The sequence below is a fragment of the Canis lupus genome, chromosome 11 (genome assembly GCF_048164855.1).
Source record: "Canis lupus baileyi chromosome 11, mCanLup2.hap1, whole genome shotgun sequence".
Classification (NCBI taxonomy): Eukaryota; Metazoa; Chordata; class Mammalia; order Carnivora; family Canidae; genus Canis; species Canis lupus.
This window is the reverse complement of record NC_132848.1, coordinates 47,413,905-47,440,294: the sequence shown is the minus strand read 5'-3', so window position 1 is coordinate 47,440,294 and position 26,390 is coordinate 47,413,905. Positions and strand designations below refer to the sequence as shown.

The window sequence follows — 26,390 nt, the reverse complement described above, 5'->3', positions numbered from 1 at the left end:
CAGAGTAGTACCCTTGATGGATTGCAAGATGGTTGCCATAGTACCCCAGGCATCGCATGCAGACAATATCCAGCATGGAAGAGGGGAAATTCTTTCTTAAGTCTCTTTTTTAAAGTGGGGGTGGGGTGGGGAATCTTGTTCCCAGAAATCCTTTAGTAGAACCTGACATCATATTATTGGGTAGAATTGGGTCATACATCTACCCCTTAACTGATCATAAACAAGAAGGGGAGTATTACAATTAACTCAGATTGATCAGCAATACTGAGCTGGGGACAGGATCACTTTTCCTAAGGTCTGGATAGCTGAAAACTCTGGGGTTGTATTAACAAAAATACTGAAGAGCTAACTAACAAGCATGAAAAGGGGCCACTCCGTACCAAGGTATTCTAATCTGATTTTTTTCCACATAATAATATTTATCTAAGAAAGAGCAGGGATTTTTGGAGGCTGAAAGAAAAGTGGTCAATGCAGGAAAAAATTCCAATCAAATAAGCTTTATGCTTCTGAGAATGGAAGAAAGCCCAACATACAATAACTTTAAAGGAGGATGTATCCTAAAACTTCTCTGATTTCTTTTGGCAATCGGCTACTTTCTAACTCACTAATAATTTACCTTCTGCAGTGAAAATGCACAAGTTCACCTTCTTTGTACTTTCTACTTTCAATTTTCATAACAAGAAACTTAGCTCTAAAACTGCTAGGCAAATTCTTCCGATCATATTGCTTGCAATCTTCTAAGGGCAAACAAACTTCTAAATTTAGAAACCTCTCTGTTTATATCCGTGTGGTAGCCCTGTGGTAACCTGAGTGGGCTAAACTCCAGTCCCCAGAATTTCCTTATACGTCTCAGCTTAGGGTGGGTTACATGCGATGCACTCTCCTGAGAGCTGTAGAACATGGAAGGGAGGCAGCTGATGTTGTGTAGTATACACGTAACTTCTCCCAGTTATTCACTCAAACACCAATGTAGGTGCTGCTGGGAAGGGATTCTGCAGATGTAATTCAAGTCCCTAAACAGCTGACTTTAAATTAAAGAGAGATTAGGCATAGGCAGGCTTGTCTTAACTAGTCAGAAGCCTTTGCAAAGAGAATTTAGCCCTTGCCTAAACTAAGAGACTCCAAACAACAGATGAATCTACAATTGCTCTGCTTCCTCAGGATCTTCCCTGCCTGTGGACATCAGGCTTTAGCACTTGCCCTTGGAGTTCTAGTCTACTCAACAACACTGTTTTCCTGATGACTTGAAAACGTAACTTTCTCAGTTACTACTCATGATCCTCCCCTTTTGACTGCCTGCCCCTATATACTATGGGCTTGCTTAACCAGCTCCCACAATTATAAGCCAATACACAAAAACTCCACACTCATATACATACACACACACAAAATCTGACTGATTGAACCCTAATACACATGTATTCACATCTGCCCCCAAGTCCCACTTCTACAGATCCACTTTTACCTTTATGAGATAAAACCAGCTCCATTCAGTTTTCTCAGACTGAATGCAGAAAAGATTAAAATGATAGAATGTTTCCTTTTTCTTTTATTTCCACTATTTTGGAGCACCATGTAAATTTGCTGGTTTAGGGAATAGTTCAGTATACCTACTATATACCTTTCCTATGCTGTAATGAAGAGTTCATGCTGTGTTTCAAATAATTTCTTCATTGTATTACCCAATCCTTGCATGCACTGGAGTTCACCTTCCATTTGTACACATTCAATAAACTTCCACTGTTTCTCTCAGCTCATGAGATTTCAGTTCTAGTCTCTTAAAGAAATCCTATTTATTTCCTCTCTGTCATACATTAATTCACTTATTCCTATCAGTTCTTTGTTCATGATACCAAATTATTCTCTAGCCTAAATATTAACTGAAAATCTTTGTATTCTGTATATCCTTCATCTCATAACTCTGTTCTCAGGACTCTCTCCTGATGATAAAGTCCTGCTATGTTTAAATCGTTAGTTTCAGCACTGATTATAAGAACAAAAAAGTTTAAAATAATGCAAAAGAAGAAATGAACTGCACAAATGTATCTGTACAATTTGATGTTCTTTAATACCATAAAAGAAAATAACAGATAATTCAATAAAGAAAAAATACCTAACATATTATGTTTAGAAAGCAGGTTATAAAACAATGTATGTTCAGAATATACAGTTATGTCTTTTGTAACTTGATAAATAAATACAGATGCACAGAAAAAAGGACTTGAAGGAAAAAAGCTCAATGTTAATGTTTCTTAGTGGTGGGACTGCTGGCAATTTTCAATTTTCTTCTTTCTCCTGATAAGTATTTTCTAAGTTTACTACAATAGGCATGCACTGCTCATGTAATAAGCAAAATCCTAGTAAGTTCCGTAGTGGTGAGTTAATAATCTGTGGCCTAGAATACAGGCTTTCAGAAGGATATCTAGAAAACCCCTGAACCTGTGTGTACAATGCTGTGTGTGTAATGCTGTGTGCCTCTGTGTGCATTAGAAAAGGTAAAGGAAGAGGTTCACAGCTTTCATCAAGTCCTCAAGTGATCCATGATCAGAAAAAGGTTAAAACTACCCGTCTAGAATCTTGCATGATCTTACCTCAATTTCTCCTATTTCAGGTGTGGGGCATTATTTAAAGGGTCCAGGGAGACAGAATGTGAACAGGAATTCCCAATTCCTATTCAAGCATTTTGTATAGCTGAAAATGTCTTTTATCTCAAGTGATGTATAAAATTTGTAAAAACTTTCTCAAAAACAAATTATAAAGTCAAGAACAGCTGGATATAATTTTTGACAAGATCTTTCTAGAATGGTTACTGCTAAGCTTTCCAAATAAGAATACTCTGTGTTTGACACTAAGGATTTTGGTGTTGTATGCCAACCTCCTCTCCTGGCCCTCAGGTGGCATCCGAAATACCACTCTTACCCTAGTCTCAGAATGGAGTTCTGTTCTGGTCCATTCTAGGGTGAGCAAATATACTCCAAGAGCATTTTACTGTAGAGAGAAAACTTACTAGTAGTTAGAGAATAATGAACTCTCTTATGAAGATCAAAATATGTGTCACATGTGTTTCATTAAATTTATCTTGCATTTGACAGAAGACAACTGTAGGAGACATGTTACTGTGATTGGCTTAAGGTCTCTACTTTAGGTTCCTCACAATCTTGACATTGTATAGCTAAATGATTTTTATAAGACAGTAATGATAGTGATAGGTTTCCCATCTAAACATTATGATCTTTAACACCCAGAAGTCAATTTTACTTACATAATGACTATCAGAAATACTGACTCCATCTAGAAGTGCACAAAGAATCATATAAACTTTTCTCTGCATTCCTACCCCTAAAATCCATGGTCTCTGTGGGAATATAATCTTAAAAGATGAGATCTGCTATCAGATATCTTGCTTTATAGCTAACTACTCAACCATGGTTCTATACAAATATAATTAGTGTATTTGATGATTTCAGGTTTGAGACTGTAAATAAATTATTTAAACTTAATGTGTTTACCAGTAAAAAATGGTTAATTACAACTTTGACCACATTAAAGAAACCTATAATTTTCATTTACTGAATTAGAATAGATCTATATATAGTTTCTCCACCACTTACTTCCCTCTTAAATTCTTTCTTTCCCCCTGCTAATTTACCAGAGTGGCATTCCTTTAGCAGTTATATCACTCAGAAGTTCTCTTTATCTACTTGCTGAATTAGATTGGAACCAAATATAGGTGAAGATTTGTCTTTTCTTTGGTGTATCTGAGGTATGCAAAACCTGAGACCCAGAGGTAGAAGGGAAGGCAGAAATATGGTTGGAGGAAGCAATTCTATGGCTGAACCATGTCTTTCTGCAGGATTTTCTTTTGTTTGCTCTTCTGGGTTAGTGACAATAATATGTATTTGGTGATGTACAGAAGTCTGTACTTTAAAAGCACACACAAATAAATAATATTATCTTTCTAGGTACACATGGAAAATTTTAAATAGTAAAAGTGGAAATGAATAACTAAATCAGAAAATTAACCTGAGAGTTCTATGCTGCTTCTGAAGATAAGATCCTTTGAACCAGGGACTTTATTAGGTATCTTTCAAACTTCAAAAGTTAATATTATATATTAGACTCATAATAGGTACTTGCTTCCCATTTTCAAACTGCATTCAACAACACTGTTTTCCTGATGACTTGAAAACGTAACTTTCTCAGAGAGATAACATAGGTGAAAAGCAAGACAAACGCTTGCATAAAATACACGTAATAGTTTAGTGGGGGATCCCTGGTGGCGCAGTGGTTTGGCGCCTGCCTTTGGCCCAGGGCGCGATCCTGGAGACCCGGGATCAAATCCCACGTCGGGCTCCCGGTGCATGGAGCCTGCTTCTCCCTCTGCCTGTGTCTCTGCTTCTCTCTCTCTCTCTCTCTCTCTCTGTGACTATCATAAATAAATAAAAATTAAAAAAAAAATAGTTTAGTGGGAGACCACGGTCTTAAAATTTTAAACTTACTGTTCATGGAAATCCAGCATCGGTGGCTCAAATCGTATAGGTCTGCAATTACCCCGATATAGAGATATACTGTAAATAAAAAGAAAAGAGCATAAGAAACAATTCTTTAAAGCATATATCCCCAAACTGAAGTCAGACACTTGAGTTTTGTCACAACAAAGTACTTTTAAGAAAAGTAGAGTCTAATGGAAAGGCGGGGGGGTACTTCTATTTAAAGGTATGTGAAAACAGAAAATGCTCAAGTAGACTCAATGTTGAAACTTATTTGGTTGCTACAGTTGATAATAATATATCTTAATATGTTCATTTGGCTTTTTTGGATACATGCACAATGAATAAGAAATAGTCAACACAACTAAATATACTTGGCAGATAATACAGTATACAGACAAAAAACATAATCTCATTGTAACTAGAGTGGCAAAGAACTAAACAAAAATGAATTTGGGGCTAGAAATTTTTAAGAATTGAAATATCTTTTTCATCTGAGAGTTTAGAACACATTGATCCATAATGTCTTAGCCTAAATATCTGAATATCATTTCTAACTATTCCACTAATACTAGAACTTCTCACTAAAACCAATTTCTAAACAGCAAGCCTCCTAGACATCACCATGACCTAACAATGATGTGATACAGAAATGACCTGGGGAAGGGGGGGATGTCCACATGCTTCAACTCATCTTTAAGTACTGAGAAAGTCAGAAATTCAGTAAGCTACTGAAGTTTCTAAATAATAGATGTTTATCTTTGTTGTATTTTAAGAAATGACATTAGAGCAAAACCATTCTGTAAAACTTTATTTCCATCACCACAACTCAGAAGAACACAAGTTTCAAATGATACAGTAATTTCATTCAGAAATACATGATGATATACATTAGAAATAGACAAGGACATTCAGAATACGTAGGAAATTTGCTTTAACTCAGTTCTATAAAGATTAAATAGTCTGAATAGTAGAATTGACGTGCTAAAAGTAATAAAGTCTTAAGGTATTTTTACCTTAAGATTATTTGATAATCCCTCTACATAGGCTGAACAGAAAAAAATGAAAAACACAAACAAGGAGGCAAACAGCAAATGTAAGATTCTACTTTACTAGAGCATAAATCTAAAGACACTGGGACAAAGAAGGCACAGTCCCTCCCCTCCCCTCCGCCCCAAGGCAGTATAGAATCTACTCCCTCTTGATTTCTGCTCTTCTTGGGCATGATATAACAAGGGCGCTTTCTGTCTCTTTTAAAATAAGAGATGCTGATCAGCTCATTAGTTTCAAGGGTGTGAAACCCAAACAATAAAATCTCAATCCAATCAAGGGGAAGAGTATAATGCATGAGGTTAATGTGTAGAAGTCATTAATTCATATACATAAACACTGACTGTATTAGATGCTAGAGACACAAAGATTAAGATACAGCTTTTTCTTTCACAAGACTGAGAATCTATTCCCCAAGTTGCAAAAGGCTATGTCTGAAGTGGCCCGGCAAGGTAAGAAAAAAACCAAAATAAAACCATACACGCTCCACTGATTGAACACAAATATAAGGATTGCAAAGGGGCTGTGTAGTGGCTGGGGCTATGGAAACAAACCAAAGAGTCTGCTTTCACTGTGCTAACATCCCAGTAGGGGAGACAAAAGTAGAATATATTAGGTAATATGGGACATATAAAGACAAACCAAACACAGTAGAAACAGAGGTCTTTCTGAGGAGGGACGCTAGAGCCAAGACCCAAATGGTGGAGATCTGGGGGAAGAACGGAGATACACTTGGCATGCTGAGGAACAAGAGGGCTGAAGTAGCCAGACTGACAGGAGAGAGGGGAAGAATAGAGGGGGTTGAGATCAGAGAAGTACAAAGGCCAAGTTTCCTTGCAGGAGTCTGGATTTTATTCTAAGTGTAACAAAAAGCCTCTATAGTGTCTTCTGCAAGGGAGTAACATGATCTGACACACCTGAAAGGTTAATTCTGGATGCTGTGTCAAGAACAGATGGTAGGAGCCCCAAAGTGGAGGCAGGGAAGTCCTGCAGTAGTTCAGACAAGAGGGGCTGGTAGCAGTGGTCTAGAGGGACTGCAAAGCAGAGTGGTGAGAAGTGGCTCTTTTCTGAATATATCTGGAAGCTAAAGCAATGGGTCATGCTGATGGATTGATTTTGAAACGTAAGAGAAAGGAGAGAAATCAAGGATGACATAATTATAAAATTTTGGCCTGAGAAAATGAGATATAGAGTCATAGAATGGGAAGAGTGGGTTAGAGGTGAGGAAGGATGGATGGGTTAGATGTTCAACTGTGTTTATTGTTTTAGACATTTAAATTTGAGATGTCTTACCTAGATGAGATTTTGAGTAGGCAGCTGGATATACAGGGGTATTGCTTTCCATAAAAATGTTACTGACTTTTGTGTACTGATCTTAAACTTAAACCCAAGTCACTCTGGCAAGTTAATTCTAACAGTTTGTATAGATTCCCCTTAGTTTCCCCGGCACTACATGGGCTGTCAAAACAATCACTACCTTGGGTTACTTCTGTAGATACATCATCAGCAAGTAACAACACTTCTACGTCTTCCTTATATATCCCTAGACCTTGTTTTCATTTTTTATGCCATGTGTGGGCTAAGACCTCCCAAAAAAATGCTCCACAGCAGTGTCCAGCAGTGTCCAACAACTGTTATTTACAGATTTCTCACAAAATATGATAGAGGGAACAATACATAAAAGATGATTCCCTCATAAATAAATGTATATTTTCAAAATAATAGCAGAGTTATGTCTAAGGAACAGTTTAATATTTGAGTGGGTACAGCAGGAGTTGTCATAGATATAATTTTATCTTAAAAAAATTGAATAACATAGCTGTCATGTATCCACAGCTGACTGAGACGTTTGCTACTATGCTTATTATAAAGAGGACAACATCCTCTTTTGCATTTTAGTAACAGAAAGCAAATGTTTGCAAATCTTTAATGTTGAAAACTAACCTGAGGCAGAAGTAACGTGATAAATGGTACTCTGCCACTTTCAAAGAAACAGAATCTGAGACATTATAATAGTATACTGCATGATTTTATGCTTTCCAGTGATTGTATCTGAAAGTCTCAAATATTTTATTCTTATTATTTACTTGGGGATAAGGGGATACAAAAAAAAAAACTATTTTCTGACTTCAACCAAGAGAACAACTGGATAGATAGAAGAAATCTTGTGGGACATGGTCTAAATTTCTTGGTGAACTGTCGGTCAAAGTTAGGCAAGTGGCTTTCCAATGAAGGATGTAAAGCCTTCTTGGAGCTTTGGGAGTTTGTTTAAACTAGGAAACTTAAATTTGTTTCCTAAAGGCAATTACTACCTAAACAAAAGGTACTCTATGGCCCACTATTTCTTAAAGAATGCTTTGTAGGTCTACTGACACCTTAATCATCTAGGACACTTGTAGAAATGCAGATTCCAGGGCCCTGCCACCATAATGTGATTCCTTACATCTAGTCTGAAGCCTAGAAACCAGTGTTTTATGTATGCTCTCACATTCAGGAATTACTCTTTTGCCATCCTGAGCCACAATAAGCATTGCAAGCAGAAGTAAGAGGGGACAAAAGTATCTTAACAAATAAAACTTTCAAAGTCAACAGTTTAAAAAAGTTTCAAATATGATTTCTTTTAGAGACAGCTAAAAAAACAGTGACTTACATTTTAGCTTAATTTTGCATTTCTCTAAGGACTAATAATGTTGAATATCATTTCATTTACTTATAGTCCAACTAGATATCTTCTTTGGTAAAGTGTCTATTCAAAGTTTTAAAACTGGGATGTTTGTCTTACTTAGAAGAGTTCTTTACAGGGGCAGTTGGGTGGCTCAGTGGTTTAGCATCTGCCTTTGGCTCAGGTTGTGATCCCGGAGTCCCAGGATCGAGTCCCACATCAAGCTCCTTGCAGGGAGGGTGCATCTTCCTCTATGTCTCTGCCTCTCTCTCTGTGTCTCTCATGAATAAATACATAAAATCTTAAAAAAAGAGAGTTCTTTACAGATTCTAGATATAGATGTACAGCAACCAGCACTTGGCAGACCGCGCTCCTCTTTGCTACAACATCCAAGTGGAGATCCTAGTCAGTGGCTATGCCCATTTGCAAAGTCAAGCAAGTGGCCCTGTCTTGCCAGGGATCTTGGTGGACAATTCCACATGATTTGGGTCCCTACCCAATGAACCATACTAGCCATGAGCCTGCTCTACAGTCCCATCTGGGCTGGGAAGCAAATTAAAAGACCTGCTTAGGGTTAAATATAACCTCCAGCCCCACCCAACCAGGAAGCCTAACCAGAATATCTGGGAAGCTGTATAGCTTAACCTGTAGCCCTGCTTAAAATGGCACTTGAGCAGAGAACTCACCTGCAGAGCTGAGCTGGTGGCCCCAACTGGCCAGGGAGCTTTGTGGGCAGCTATGCTAGATTCAGGTCCCCCACCATCAAGTCATAATGGCTATGGAGCCTGCTTTATGGCTCTTTGGGGGCAGGGAAGCAAATTCATAGTCCTGCCTAACTGCTGAGTATAGCACCCAATCTTGCTCAACTAAGAAGCATGAGCAGAGAATCTAGGCACTATGAAGGCCGTATTCCAGCTATGCATAGACAGGGAACCAAGACAGTAGTCCTATCCAACTGTTCCCAGGCAGTGACAACCGTACTGACATGAGATCTCCAAAAACATCCTTGGCCAAATAGAGACCTAGATGGTAATACGTCCCACTTGCCCAAGGACACTATCAGTTGACTCATCAAGAACCCTAAATTAAGCTGGCTAGAGAACTGTCTCTGCAAGGGCACACAACTAAACAAAAATTTTAAAAAATGCATGAATGAAATGAGAAGTTCAACAAAGAAAGAGAAACCATTAAAAAAAAATCATCAAACAGAAATCCTCGAGATGAAGAATACAACGACTGAACTGAAGAATTCAACAGAGACCTTCAACAACAGATCTGACCAATCAGAACAAAGAATCAATGAATTGAAAGGTCTTTTGAAATTACCCAACAACAAGAACAAAAAGAAAACAGAAAGGGAAAAAAGTGAAGAAAGCATGCTGGATTTATGGAATAACTTTAAGAGGAGCAATATAGAGTTGATCTTTGAACAACATGGGTTTGAACAGCATGGCTCCATGTATATACATCAATTTTTTTTACAACACGGTACTTTAAGTGTATTTTCTCTTAAAGTTTTCTGAATAACATTTTTTTCTAGCTTGCTTTATTTTTTTTAAAGATTTTTTTATTTATTCATTCATAAAAGACAGAGAGAGAGAGAGAGAGGCAGGCAGAGACACAGGCAGAGGGAGAAGCAGGCTCCATGCCAGGAGCCGGACGTGGGACTCGATCTCGGGTCTCCAGGATCACGCCCTGGGCCAAAGGCAGGCACTAAACCGCTCAGCCACCCCAGGGTCCCCTCTAGCTTGCTTTATTGGAAGAATACAGTGTATAATAGATAAAACAAACAATATATATGTTAATCAACCGTTCATGTTACCAGTAAGGCTTCTGGTCAACATTAGGCTATCAGTAGTTAAGTTTATGGAAAGTCAAAAGTTTTATGTGGATTTTCAAATGCACAAGAGGTTGATAAACCTAACCGACACATGGTTCAAGGAACAACTGTTGTTTTTAGCATATGAGTTTCAAAGTTTTTTTCATAAATTTATCCTCAAGTATGTAACATCCTTTGAAGCTATTGTTATTTTTCTATAACATTTTTGCACTTGTAATATAGAAAGAATTGATACTAATTATGTAGTTTTCAATCTTATTAAATTCACTTATTCTCATACATTTTTAGGATCTTCTATGTAGACAATCAGGTTTTTGTAGACAAACATCTTTCTTTTCTTCCTTCCCAAATGATGCCTCTTATTTCTATTTCTTGCCTTAATGTATTGACTAGCACATCTAGAACAATACTGAATAGAAGTGATGATGGTGGACATCTCTGCCTTCCTCTCAACAGAAACCAAGCATTCAATTTTTTATCATAAGCATCATGCTGTCCCTGCCCCCCCCCCCCCATCACACACGCACAGCTGCTCTTTATGAGACTGAGGAAATTCTTTTCTATTCCTAGTCTGCTGAGTATTTTAAATCATGAATAGATGTTGAATTGTGTCACATGCTTTAATTTCAATTTTAACAATTTCCCAAGCTATTAATGATTTCTTTAATTCTGCCCATGTCAAAAGACATAATGTATGATTGTTGGGTGCAGTGTTTAATAAATACCTATGAAGAAAAATATCTACCAGGTTAAGTTCGTTGATAATACAGTATTAAGTCTTTTATATCCTTACTGATGGATGAGTATTGAAATCTCCAACTATAACTATGAATTTATAATTGTGAATTTACCTTAATTTCTGTTTATTTTTTCTACATGTATTTAGAAGTCCTGATAGTAGGCTTAGAGACTTAAGACTGCTGTATCTTCATGATGAATTATCTCTTTTATAATAACAAAATGTCTCTTTTTATTTCTGATAATATTCCCTGTCCTAAAGTCTAATTTGTCTGATAGTGTTATTGCCTGCCCCATCTTTTTACTTTTAACTTACTTGCATTTTTATACTTAAGGTGCTTTTCTTCAAAATCAAATCTCCCTGATTACAGGGAAATAATATTTGCAACACAGGACTACTATCTCTAATAAGAAATAGTTTAACATGGAAGAAATAGAGGTGTCTTGGGTGGCTCAGATAGTTAAGCATCTGCCTTCCACTCAGGTCATGATTTCCAGGTCCTGGGATTGAGCTCTCAGCCCAGTGAGGAGTCTGCTTCTCCCTCTCTCCCTCTGCCTCTCCCCTTGCTTGTGCTCTTTATTTCCTTCTCTCAAACGAGTAAGTAAAATCTTAAAAAAAAAACAAAAAAACAAAATGGAAGATATAAATATCAAAGGTCCTATAGAAAAATGCATAGAATAAATACCAACAGACAATATCAAAAGATAAATATAAGCATGGGCTAACATATGTGGAAAGATACGCAACCTCACTCATAACTAGAGAAAGACAAACTAAAACTACATGACAGAATTTCTGACATATCAGAATGACAAAAATTAAAAAGTAGATAACAGGGTAGCCCCGGTGGCCCAGCAGTTTAGTGCCGCCTTCGGCCCAGGGTATGATCCTGGAGACCGGGAATCGAGTCCCACATTGGGCTTCCTGCACAGAGCCTGCTTCTCCCTCTGCCTGTGTCTCTGCCTCTCTCTCTCTCTCATGAATAAATAAATAAAAATCTTTTTTAAAAAAAGTATGATAACATATTCTATAGGAAAAGCTGTAGGAAAATTGGGACTCTATTTTACCAGTGAGGGGTATGCAAATTGGTACAGCTCTTGAAAGAGAATGTGGCAACACTAACAAAACTACATATGCATTTACCTTTTGACTCCGCAATTCCATGTCTAGGAATTTACCCTAATCATGTACTTTCAACAATACAAATTACATATGCACTTACCTTTTGACTCAGAAATCCTATTTGTAGGAATCTATTCTGCAGATAAGTTCCAAAAATATAAGTTCCCAAAAAAATATAAAAATAACGAGAAAGGTCTCTATAGGATATATTTTTAAATAGATGAAACAAAACACCAAAAAGTCTATACTATGCTTCCTTTTGAAGAGGAGGTATAAAAAATATCCACATGTTTGACACTTATATATAGTTCTGGCTTTTTGAATTCTATTGTTTCACATATTTAAAATAAGCGAAATCTTTAAAATGGAGGTAAAAAAATCTCAAGTGAAATACAGACAGAAACCAATGAGCCAAATTTTCTTCCAAATGAACATAATCACAATGCAGATGAGGATGGAGGGAGCAGTGGAGAAGGATGGAAAGAAAGGTGAAGAACACAACACATGTAAATTTTGAATAAAATATTTTGACCATATACACTCAAACTAAAGAAAATAAATTCTAAACGCTGTACTTCCAACTATTTGTTTTTCATGGTAGTATGCGTTAACCAGTCTGAAATGAATTTATTTGTATTCTAAGATTGAGCATTCAAGTATATATTCTGTGGATAACTGAAGCCAGAGGTCTCATCACTGGAAAATACACGGAAACAAAAAGGGAAAGGACAGAAGGAACATTGTGGTGGTGTTTAAAAATTGGAGTTATCAGTAACAACTCATGGCTTTTATTTTATTTTATTTTTTTAATTTTTATTTATTTATGATAGTCACAGAGAGAGAGAGAGAGAGAGAGAGAGAGGCAGAGACTCAGGCAGAGGGAGAAGCAGGCTACATGCACCAGGAGCCCGATGTGGGATTCGATCCCGGGTCTCCAGGATCGCACCCTAGGCCAAAGGCAGGCGCCAAACCGCTGCGCCACCCAGGGATCCCAACTCATGGCTTTTAATAAACATAGATACAGAAATAGATGTGTGTGCACACACCCATAGAGAAGTATTTCTTCTTATCTCTCACTAACAAGACCTAGAGACAATGATACCTCAGGTGCAATGACATCCCAGCAGCAATGAGTACACATAGCACAGAGATCTTAGCTTGGAAATAGCCTCCATTAAAATGAAGCACAATTCTCTGAAATAGTGCGATGTTCCAGGGCTGGGGCAGGAAAATTAGGAAATAAGCCTGAAACATCTTGATGTGCAGTCTATACCTTGAATGCTAAGACCTCCCACACTATTCTTACGAAGATTATATAGATTTTGTTGAATAAATATTTCTCAATTCATTTTAAGTCCTCTGAACAATCTCCAGATACTCTGTCTTTGCTAATTTTAATTGTCCTAACAAATGCTTCTTATGGGAAGAAGTCCCCAAGTTCCTCACACCATCACTGCAGAAATCTCAATTCTGTCACACTTTTATTTAAGGTGAGAGTAATCTGGTGCTTTTAAAAAATAAGTGAGGTAAACTGGCCTTCTCAGAGGAGCTTACCAACATCTGCTCTGTGGTTTAGTGCAAAGTTAATCATATCTCTACTTAAGCTCACTTCTTGTAAGCTGACTTCCTATCAACAACTTACTAGTCTTCAAGATTTATGCAAAGTAGTACTTTTTTTTGCATGTTTGTCACTTCATGTGCAGCTAAAAGCTCCAGAGTGAGAAAAAAGTACAAACCCAAATGAATTTTTTTTTTTTCCCCAAATGAAATCTTAAGAAAACAACTGACGGACATTCCCTTTAACTTTTTCACAAAATTTAAAACAGATGTTAGTGAAACTGTAAATATTAGATTTTTTTTAAAGATTTTATTTATTTACTCACAAGAAACACACAGAGAGAGGCAGAGACACAGGCAGAAGGTGAAGCAGGCTTCCTGAGGGGAGCCCAATGTGGGACTTGAAGCCGGAACTCCAGGATCATGCCCTGAGCCAAAAGCAGATGCTCAACCACAGAGCTACTCAGGTGTCCCAATTATTAGCAGAGTTTATCTTCCACTAAGATATTACCAAGTTTTGGATCTAATTACAATCTTCCAGATGCTTATGGCTCACTGTAAGCAACCAAAATAGTTGCATTTAATACTAAGCAAATTAAAAAGCCAATTCAAGAATCTCAACACCACCCTAATTTGAAAAGTATTTTCCGGGCCAATATTTTTAGCTTATTCCCCAGCGATACCAGGAAACTTAGAGATTAGAAGAATCTGATTCTTCTTATGAATATTAAGTATACACACACACACACACACACACACATATTTTTCTCACCTAGCTGTATAAACTAACATTTTCAGCTCTTATAACAACAGTAGCATTACTCCCAACCCAAGACCTCCACATTAGCTGTTCCTCTGTCTGAAATGCTGTTCCCTAGGATTTTCCCCAGGTAAGCTTAAACACCTTTTCAGAGAAACCTTGCTTAACATCCAATCTAAAGAAGCAATGGAGTCCTGTCTATTCCAAACTACTCTAGAGCTGAGTTTATTTATTTAGTGGCTTACTGTTTTACCCATTGGAACATATGCTCTATACCAGGGCAAGAGTCTTGGACTATCTTGCCCAATCAGTACTGTAGTAGTTTTAAAATATGTGCACAGATTCTCTGATACTCCTCTCTTCAAGAGATGGAGGTTAATTCCCCTAGCTTTGGGTGTGACTTCTTATGAATGGAATATGGCAGAGGAGATGGTGTGTGACTCCAAGACTCAATTACAAAAGACACTGTGGCTTCCTCTTTAGTTTCTCCTGCATCACCTGCTCTGGGGGTCACTAGTTGTCAGGATGCGGCAACACTCAAGCAGCCCTATGGATGGTTTTGACATGGTGAAGAATGAAGGCCTCCTGCCAACAGCCAGCAAAAACTAAGACCCTGTGCCAAGAGTTATAGGAGTGAGCCATCCTGAAGAGGATCTAGCAGGTCCAGGCCTTCTGATGACTGCAGCTTCAGTTGATACCTGGACTGCCATCTCAGGAGGGATCCTGAGCCACAACTACTTCACTAAGGTACTCCCAAATTCCTCATTCACAGAAACAGGATCATACATGCTTGCTATCTGAAGCTGCTAGGTTTGGGGGTAGTTTATTACATGGAGAGAGAGAACAAATACAATTACTGAGTCACTAGCTCTTATAACAGAGCCTGGTATACACAAAGATCCAGCAAATGTTTGCTGAATGACTGAGCAAATAAATTATCAAGTACCCAAAACTTATGTTCATATAACATTTTAAAGTTTATAAACTACAGTTACCCAAATAAATATTTTCATTTGATTCTCACAGCAAACTTATATAACCTTGTATCATATACATCATGGAGAGAAATAATCTTTCCCAGTTTGCAAATGAAAGTCACACTCAGAGCAGTTAAGCAGTTGCTTTCAAGGCAACACAGATGGTAAACAGAGAACTCAGGACTTTTGATTCCTAATTTTTCATCACAGGGCTCCACAATCCTAGGAAAAATCAACCATAAAAAATGGCCTCATGTCACAAAATTTTAAATCATTACTGGTATTTATTATAATACTTTGGTGTTCAACTCAAATCAACACTGAGGGAACACTGTATGACACCCTCCACCATTATATCATAGAGCCAACCCATGCTTTTCAAACAAAACAGTATCATGTAATTGATAACCATATTAAAACAAGTGTGAAAGGGTGAACCAGAACACAGGAGAGGAATAGAAAAAAATGAGTATCCTGGAAAATTGTTTTTCATGGTTTTACTTCCCACAATTCTGAGGTCATGAAAGCAGCAGTTCATTCCCTTGCAGAGTGTCCTGAAAGTCCTTGGAGCCAAGCCTGTCCCCAAAACTAATGGAGATGATAATGGTAGGTGGTGAGGGGGAGGAGGGAGGAAAAGGCAGGAGAGAAAGAAATGGTAGCCAGAGGCCAGCATCTACCATTGTACTGCCATACAATCCACTAGCTACAGAATCATTCTATCAGCTAAGGTTTTCATGATACAAATTTCCCTGTGGCAGGTTAAGTTTCACTTACAGAGTCAGAGTTTTGACCCAAAAGATCATGTACAGGCAATATAAGAAAGGACAGGGCTGAATCTACTGGCTTCGTAACAGCCAGAAGGCAGGCAGCACATGGATTATACAACTGGGAAGCAAAAACAGTGAAAAATTGATGCAGAAATGACTACAGAAGTTCAAAAGACAAAGCATCCCTCTCTCCCAGCAATCTCTAATGCTCAGTGGACACTGGTTGTGCCCCTAAGGAGAGACTGGTAGAGGCGGGCAATGTGCAGAGGTAGAGACCATGCTCTCAAGTCAGAAGCCAACCTTCAACTCAGCTATGACTTGGGCCTTGTGGACCATTTTGATGATTCAAGTGAAGCCCATGTGTGGGTCTTGTATACCTTGATTCCTACAACTAACCCCTTTAAAACATCCTTTTCAAGTGTGCTGCTTTCTTCCACAAAGTAGGCTCTGCTTTGTTACTTTAACACCTAGGCTTCATGATCACATCAGAGGGAATGTCTTCACTGCCTTTTGAGACACTTGTAGGGGCTGTGCATACAACAGTCCTGGCACGGAGCAGATATTTTTAAAAACTGCCAGGAATACTGTCTGCAAAGAGAATCGGGGGAATATGGAAGAACCGCATACTTGCTATGAAAACAAAGCAAACACAACACAGGACTGGTCATCTGAAGATGAGTTCTAACTGAAACTTTGCCGCTTTAGTCGTGAGCATATATCCTTGGGTCCTAAGGCTCTCAGCTTCCTCGTGTGTCAAGGGGCTCAATAAGACCATCTGTTAGGGTCTCCTGTACTTAGAATCCTCTTGAATCATGCAACTTGCATCTTAGTCAAATTCTTAAACCCAAACGCTGACATTTTTATCAAATAGTTTGTTTTTATACTGAAAAAATTTTAATTTCTATTGTTTTACAACTACATATCTTACTTCTGTTGTTCTACAACTGCACGCTTTAGATTTTCATTCACATTTTATTTTATATATACATTTTCATTAAAGTTATGCTTACTGAAATGAGAGCTTTGGCAGTGTCTACTTTGTGCAGCAGTGAGCCACATATTAAAAAAAAACCACATGTGTGGAAGCTATGTTCTGATCATCATGTACTTTTTAAGTATGGAGGTTGTATTTGCTTTTCCATGTCACACATTTTTAAATGACTTAATAAGGCTAATTCGCAAATATAGTCCCTTAGTTTTTTGTTAGTTGATATGAGGCTCACAATCTAAATTTATACCTGTATATTGATATGGACTGAATTGCATCCCCCCCCAAATTTGTATGTTGATGCTCTAATCCCTAATATGACAAGTTTTGAGAGGTAATTTGGTTTAGAGAAGGTCACAGGAATGAAGCCTTCATGATAGTGTTAGTGCCTTTAAAAGAAATGACACCAGAGTGCTTGCTTCCATTCTCTCCCGCCACTTGGACCTCCTAGCCTCCAAAACTGTGAGAAATAAATGCTGTCTAAGCCACTCAGTCTGTGTGGTATTTTGTGACAGCAGCCTGGGCTAAAACATATGTTTAGTACCTAAACTAGCTTCATACCCACAGGGTATGCATACCAATTTGAACCCAGTCGTCTACTGAATTCATGATCTTAGTCAAAGAAAAAAAAAGTGAAGTGTGATGATTTTAAAACATTGCAAATCATCATCTGCTATTCCTGCCCTAGATAGATAGGGGTCATTCCCCTCACCCTGCCCCATCCCTACATCTTTCCCCCTTCCCCCATGCGTGGAATCAAGACCAACCCAAGTAACTGGCTGAACGGTAGCAGCTGACAGAGGTAACACTATGACTTTAGAGGGAAGGTCACAAAAAGTGGTAGTTTCTACTGGTTCTCTTTGCAATGTTCACTCTTGAAATCCAGCTATCATGCTGTGAGGGATGCCAAACAAGCCTTTGTGAAAAGACCACACAAAAGGGCCCACATGTAAGCATTCTAAGTGACAGCCCAGCTGAAGTCCCAGGTAACAAGCTACCATCAGCATGCAAGTGAACACGACTCCAGCTCTGGAGTCTCCCCAGCTGAGGCCCTGATCATCATGGAGCAGAGATAAGAAGTCTCTGCTGTGCTGTGTCTAAACTCCTGGCCTACAGATTCTGATGGCATAATATGATTGCTTTATGCCAGTAAACTGGAGTAGTTTGTTGGGCAGATGTAGATCCCAGATAAGTAGAACATGAGATCAGAATATAATTATGTACTGATGTAAATTCTTCATTATACTAGGAAAATAACTTAAGCCAAATCTTGATCATGGATAAATAACATCATCTTCATAAATGTAGCCAATATAATCTCATAGTTAATTTCCTAACGGCTGGAATGAAATAACAAGGAAGAAGCATAAGATAAGAGGTGTGCTCTCCCTCCCACTAGTTTAGCTCTAGAGGAGTCACAGAGTTCTACTAGGGTTCTTAGATGGTCTAGCCCATATGGCATCAGGCTAGATGTGTAGCGCTCTTGAAAACAATCCATCCTAGTGCCAAAAATATTTGGGAAGGAGTAGAGGGATGTAAGGGTGGCGTTATGCTTTATAATACAAAAGGCATACTATATACTCCCTTACTATAGGCAGTGGGTGTCTTTTGGGTAGGGCTCATGGGTAAAGCTGGTCTCAACAGGGCATATAACATTAGAACAATGGGAAGCAAGAGTTTCATTATTGTATTTATGAAGTTAAGCTTTAGTCGTCTTATGCTGAGTATGTGCTATTTCTCCCTCAAAATAAAGTTCTTTGCTAATAAAATCTGCATTTCAGTAGCCTGAGGATGTTCAAGGAGGTCTAATTCACAGCTCTTATTCTCTTTTAAATATCAAGTGCGGACCCTCACAGGGTATGGAAAGGTTATCAGGATAGTAACATTTTTTTTTATATTGTTTCTCTAATAGATGTGAGAATCTACCAAAAAACCAAAGAATTTGGATGTGAGGAAGACATCTTCAAATTCACATGCACGTACATATTTTCATAATACCTGAGGGTACACTCCCTAGTTTATTATCATAGAGGAGCTGTGTTCAAAATGGGTCTCTTTTAGTCACAAGACTGGGTTTCATTGCTCTGAGTTCCTCCCCAGGGGCCTGCAGGCAGAAACCATGTAGTTATTGAGAAACAAAAATAGTCCATAAAAGGCAAGAAGAGCCATGAGAAGTTACTAGGGAGTTACAAAGCTGGCCCTTTAAGAAGCAAGAGGTGTTTCACCCCTTGTTATGAGTAACACCCCTTCAAATATGATGGGGAGAAGGGCTAAACAACACATTACATGCAAATTCAGATCTCAACTTGGTTTTCCATACTTGAAATACATGATAAAATGTAATTTATAACTTGCTCTTTCTTCTTCACCAAAAAAGCTGGTGTAGGAGAAGGACAGTATTGCTGGAATACCCCGGAAGGAACTGAAATTATGTTAGTATGTTATTAAATACAACAAATTTTATATATTATAAAATATATATATTCTTTCCTTACCTTTTCTGTTGATACGAACTGAGTCCAAGTGTTGTCTCAGTCTGTGAAAGGAAGAAAACAATGAAAATACTGAAAACAAACCTTTCTACTACAGACATACAGAACATCCAAAATATACTGCAGTTTCAAATTTGATCTTTTACTCACACTTAGATTTTCAGGTTAAACCCAATCCTTAAATCATATGAAATGATATTATGTAATTCGAATGAGAGAATAATTTGGGATTTAAATTTTAAACACACATGAAAAGAATACAAAGTAATGTGATTGATTTTTGCCACACTGGGACACCTGGGTGACTCAGCGGTTGAGTGTGCCTTTGGCTCAGGGCGTGGTCCCGGAGTCCCGGGATCAAGTCCCACATCGGGCTCCCTGCATGGAGCCTGCTTCTCTTTCTGCCTATGTCTCTGCCTCTCTCACTCTGTGTCTCTCATGAATGAATAAATAAAATATATTTTTTAAAAAGTTTCCCAAACCAATACATCCTGTGTGAAGAATCCTCTTTACAATTACTTTGTGAGGTTACTTGTGTCTCTCACTGCTCACTGCTTACCAACTGTGTAGCAGGTGCTGGTGTAGGGAGCCCTTCCCTTCCTCCAACTGCCAGGGAGCTCAAGGTTGTAGGCAAATGGAAAGGGAGACAGCCTTTTAAAACTAAATATACATGGAAGCCTGGGTGGCTCAGTCAGTTAAGCATCTGTCCTGGGCTAGGTCATGATCTCAGGGTCCTGGATGGAACCCTGCATTGGGCTCTCTGCTCTATGGGGAGTCTGCTTCTTCCTTTCACTTTTCCCTCTGTGCGCAATCTCTCTCAAATTAATAAGTAAAATATTTTTTTTAAAAAAACCTAAATAAATATGAAAGAACTAGGACAATGTTGAAAAGGTGCTGTGAAAGAGAATAAATAGGTGATATGCTTCAATATGTCATGAGGGTAGGCTTGTCTGAAGAGATCACATCTATACTGAATGTGATCAAGTGTAAAAAAGAGCTGTGTGTGGAAACAAGGCTGTATGGTGATGGAGAAAACAACATGTACACAGGTCCTACTTAGGAAAAAGCCTGGATGTTCAAGAATAGACAGAAGGTCTATTTGGATGGAGCTCAGAGGCAAAGGGCAAGAGAAGTTTATAATGAGGTTGAAAGACTGGGCAAGGCCAAGACTATGCTGTGTCTTGGTAAGAAGCCAGGGTAAGAAGTTTGTAATGTGTTCTACTCAAATGAAATACAAAGGGGTCTGAAGGAGTAAGAGAGACTGAGACAGACATGGTCTGATTTAATTTTAAAGACAATATTCTGGCGGCAGTGTAGAGAGGATGGAGAAGAGGAGAACAAGTGAAAAAGCAAGAAATTGGTAGACAATCGGCAAAGGTAAGTTCTTAATGATATGTGAGAAAATGCCAAAACCTCTAAGGAATACCATCAGTGAACTTACCCCAAAAGATTAGTTTCTATGTTGTAATCAGAAAACAATAGAGTTGTGGCATTATTTTTCCCATTAAAATATATTATTTTGAAATAGTATTTTGGAGAATGTACATAGGAGAAATATGTGGGAAAATGACATTGTTTGAAAGTAAAAGCTCGAGTGAAGGTGAAGTGTCAGGATATCTGTAATTTTCTTTAAAATGTTTCAGCAATATGACTTGCATGTGCATGGAAGTATGTGTGTGTATAAAGCACATATGGCAAAATGTTAATAATCTATCTCAGGGTAGATAAACGGATATTCATTCTCAACTCTTTGTATTTTCTGTGCTTAAAAATATGTTTACCTTTTCATTATGAAAAAAAATTTTTAAGGATTTTATTTGAGAGAGAGAGAGAGAGAAAACAGGAGCAAGAGGAGGGGCAGAGGGAGAGGGAGAAGCAGACTTCCCACTGAGCAGGGAGCCAAACTCAGGGCTTGATCCTAGGACCCTGAGATCATAACTTGACCTAAAGGCAGGCACTTAATGAGCACCCAAAAGTCCCCAAGATTTTTTATTATGGGAGAAAATGTTTGCAAACCATGTATCTGATATAAAGGGTTAATATACAAATAAATAAAGAACTACTAAATTCAACGTTGCTATTAATAAACAGCAAACAAACAAACCTGATTAAAAAATGGGTAGGGGTGCCTGGGTGGCTCAGTTGGTTAAGCATTCACCTCTTAGTTTTAGCTCAGGCCATGATCTCAGGGTCATGAGATCAAGCCCTTGCGCTCCAAGCTCAGCATGGAATCTGCTAGAGATTCTCTCTTTCCCTCTCTCTCTGCTCCTCCCCTGTGCTCACACTTGCTCTCTAAAATAAATAAATAAATCTTTTTAAAAAATGAGTGATAGACATTTCTCCAAAGAATATATACAAATGAAAAAAAAAAGTATACAAATGGCCAACGGGCCCACGAAAAAACACTCAACATCACTAATTATTAGGGAAATGAAATCAAAACTACAATGAGATACCACCTTATTCCCATCAGGATAGCAACTATCAAAAAACCAGAAAATAACAAGTGCTGGTAAGGTTGTGGAGAAATTGCTACCCTTGTGCACTGTTAATGGGAATGCAGAATGTAGTGCTGTGGTGGAAAATGGTATGGTGGTTCCTCAAAAAAATTAAATGTAGAATTACCACACGATCCAGCAATTCCACTTCTAGGCGTATACCCAAAAGAACTGAAAAGCAGAAAGCAGGGACACAAATATGTGACATTCATGTTCAGAGCAGCATGATCCACAATAAAGTGTGCAAGTAATCCAAGTGTCTACCAATGGATAAATGGACAAACAAAATGTGGTTTATATGTACAACAGAGTATTCAGCCTTAAAAAAGGAAGAAAATTCTGACATATACTACCACATGAAAACATCTCAAAGACGAAGTCCATACTAAATGAAATAAACCAGTCACAAAAGTATAAATACTACATGATCCTATTTATATGAAGTACTTAAAATAGTCACATTAACAGAAAGTTGTATAGTGCTTGTCAAGGGTTAGGGTGAAGGGAATGAGGTATTATTATTTAATGAGTACAGAGCAATTTCGTTTTTGGATAATGAAAGAGTTCTGGAGCTGGTAGTGATGCAAAGACAAATACGAACGTACTCAGGGTCACTGAACTATATACAATTAAAATGTAATTTTTATGTTACATATATTTTACTACAATTTTTAAAAAGACAGGGTGGTATTGACATATAGACAAACAGATCAGCAGAACTGGAAAAAGTCCAAAATTGGCACATGTACAGTCATTTGATTTTCAACACAGGCATCAATGCAATTCAATGGAAAAACCTGTATCTTTTTCAGCAAATGGTGCTGGAACAATAGGACAAACTTATGTAAGGGAAAAATGAGCCTTTATCCTTATGTTACACCATGGACTCAAATTACTTTTATACATATCATAGTTTTAAGCATAAAAACTAAAATTATACAGCTTCAACAAGAAAACAAAGGCGATTATCTTTGCAATCTTGGAAACAAAGATTTCATGAAACAGACAAAAGCCACTAACTGTAAAAGAAAAAACTGACAGACTGGACTTCATAAAAATTTTAAAAATATTCTCACCAAAAGACATTGTTATGAAAATGAAAAGGCGAACCATATATTGAGAATATATGCTAATCACATATTTGATGAAATACTTGTATACTAAACATATAAAGAACATGTTAATCTAATAAAACCACACAGTCTTTTAAAATAAGCAATAATAAAAATATCAGCTAAGCACATGAAAAGATGCTCAGTATGTTATTAAGGAAAAGCAAATTTGAACTATAACCATATATTACACACCTTTTATAATGTCCAAAATTGAAAATACACCAAGAGTTTGAAGAATGTAGAACTAGAACTTCCACACATTGTTAGTGGGAATGTAAAACAGAACCACCACTCTAGAAAAAGCCTGGCAATTTTTTTACAAAATTAAACATACCCCTATCATGATGATGCCACTCCACTCCTAGATATTTCCCCAAGAGAAACACAAGAAAAATACTTGGACATGAATGATTATTGCAGCTTTATGTTTATAGCATGCTTACAGAAGTCAATACTGGAACAACCCAAATTTCCATTAACAGGTGAATGAATAAATGAATTGTGGTATATCTACACAGCAATAAAATACTACTCAGCAATAAAAAAGAATTAAAAACTGGGAACGTTTCTTTTTTCTTTAAACATTTATCATTTTACAACAATAAATTATTTTTTGAAAGAGCAGAAAATAACATTTGAGGAAAAAAAATAAACTGATGATACAATATAGATGAATCTCAAAATAAGTACGCTGAGTCAGACCAGACCTCCTTCCCACCCCATCAAAGTACATTTGTGTGAATGCATTTACATAAAATGGTTTACAATATAAGCTGATAGTGACAGCAGATCAGTGACTGCAATCGTCTAGAGATGGGAGAGTGAGGATGGAGGGATTGCCAAGGGTCACAAGTAAACTTCTGGGTGATGGATATGTTATCTTGATTTCAGTTATGGTTTCACAAGTGTATACGTATTTAGACTCTTCAAGTATTCTTTAAACATGTACAGTTTATTGTGTGTCACTCATACTTCAATAAAGAACATAACCTAAGAATTCTAGAACGTGCAAAACTCTGTGGTTCTCATGTGAAGTTGACAGAAAGGGAACTCAGAAAGTTTATCACCCATGCACACTTTCTTAAAGGGGAAAAAATTTTTCATGAAGACAATCTGGCCAACAAGATTACTCATGAAGAATTGCAAATGAGGAAGCTGTCTTGTGAAAGATAGGCAGATGGTCACGGCAAAGGAACTGTGGAAACAAGATTAGAAAAGCAGAAAGTAATGTTGTTTTTGAAGTGTAAGCCACAAAATAGAAAAGTCATTTAATTATAACAAATAAGAATAAAAATCTCAGCACATGCCAACAAAACACCCGAAGTATTGAAAGAGAAAGATCACAATAGACATTTTGTTTTTGAAGTAATTTGAGAAATAAAGGTTTAAAATATTTTAAATGTACATCTGAAAATTAAGCTCCTAAATCAAGAGTAAACAAAAAATAAAACATAAAAATTACATGGTATAAATATATATAGTATAAAATAAATGAGATAAACTCTGTTTAAAAAAGACAAAAAGACTGTGTTAGAAAACCAAAGCCCAAATATAAACTGTAAATACCTAATACAAAATAATGCAGAAATGCTGACAAATTATGGGCAAAAACAGACAGGGTAAATGCCCCTACTCCCCAAAAAAGGAAGAAAAAACCACACCCTTAATGTTGTAAAGGTTACAACATTAATAATCTTAGAATGAAAAGATTTGTGAGTTTGTGGGTTTTAATTTGTATTTTCTGGGTGGATAATATGGCTGAGCAGTTTTCAAATGTCTTTTTGCCATCTGTACATTCTTTTCAGTAAAATATCTAGTCATGTCCTTTGCTGATTCTTGATTGGATTTTATTATTGAGTTTTGAGAGTTCTTTAGAAACTCTAAAAACTAGGTCCTTTGTCAGATATATGGTCTGCAAATATTTTCTCTTAGTCTATATATTCTCTGTTTTTTTATCTTCTTCACACAGTCTTTGGCAGAGCAAGCTTTTAATTTATCAGGTTTTCCTTTATGGATTGTACTTCTGGTATCAAGTCTTTGATGTCAAGAACTTCTGCCTAACCCTATATCCTGAAGTTTTTCTACAGTTTTTTTTTCCCCTAAAAGCTTTATAGTTTTATATATTTTTGTATAGTTTTATATTTAAGTCTACAATCATTTTTTAGCTAATTTTTGTATAAGATGTGAGAGCTGTCTGAATATTTTAATACTGTTTTAATATCTTTTGGTGTTCTTTGTTCCTATTTTTAAGGCTATTTTTGAGCTAGCTATTTAACTTCTTTTGTACCACTTATTTTTAAAACAGAGGGTACGAAATGGTACTGTGAAGAGAGTACTGAGTCAAAAATTAGCATGTGATGGGGAGCAGATAGGTCTGAGAAGACTCAGAATTTGAAGTAAAAAAAACAAAAACAAAACCAAAGAACCTGTGTTCAAATACCAACTCTGCTCTCACTAGCCAATAACCTTGGAAAATATCTGAAGAGGCTTTCTGTCAACTGCAAAGAGCTGTACAGATGTTAGCCTCTGATGAGGGACTTCTAGTGCCCCATACATTTCCCCACCTCCAAAAACAGGCAATTAACTTGACATTATGAGAAATAGCTGCTCTGGGCATAAAATTAGTTATTATAATGTAAAACTGACTGACTATGCAGAATGAGAAATCAAAGCTATGTTTGCAGAGAAAATCATGGAAAGGAAATAAGTATTAACCTGTATTACACTTGGGTATTGGGATATAAGGATAACCCCCAAGCCCCCACTCTAGAGCATAGTAGTTCAGAACTTAGGCTTTAGAGTCCAAAAGCTTGGTTTTGAATTCTGTTCTAGTTTTACCACATACTAAACATTTACTGGGTTAAATTACTTAAATTCTCTATTCTTTAATATGCTCCCCTGAAAAAGATCATAAAACTATTAACTAGCTCATGTTTTTAAGAATTTAAAAGAGTGTCTGGCACTTGACAATACCCAGTAAATACTATAGTTATTTATTATTTTTCCAAATTTTCCTATTTTCTACATCATATATTTCTTTTCTAATAGAACCACTTTCTTTAAAAAGAGGAGTACTTTAATAATTTTATAATTCTGTGTATGTCAAAATCACAGCTCCCTCTCCCCCCCCTTTTTTTTTAAAGATTTTATTTATTTATTCATTATAGACAGAGAGAGAGTGAGCGAGCACGCGGGGCAGAGACAAAGGCAGAGGGAGAAGCAGGCTCCATGCTGGGAGCCCGACGTGGGACTCGATCCCAGGACTCCAGGATCACACCCTGGGCCAAAGGCAGGCGCCAAACCACTGAACCACTCAGGGATCCCCTCCCTCTC

The 26,390-nt window shown here is 37.3% G+C and overlaps 1 protein-coding gene across 1 annotated transcript in view; it reads right to left on the bottom strand.

The window, feature by feature from the left end:
* TMEM131 (transmembrane protein 131) overlaps positions 1-26,390 on the bottom strand; it is a 227,510-nt gene that overhangs the window by 116,237 nt on the left and 84,883 nt on the right. Inside the window, exons 3-4 of the mRNA XM_072768088.1 lie at positions 19,448-19,488; positions 4,500-4,568 (exon numbers count right to left, since the gene is read on the bottom strand). Coding sequence (XP_072624189.1) covers positions 4,500-4,568; positions 19,448-19,488 — 110 coding nt within the window. The remainder of the gene's footprint in view (positions 1-4,499; positions 4,569-19,447; positions 19,489-26,390) is intronic.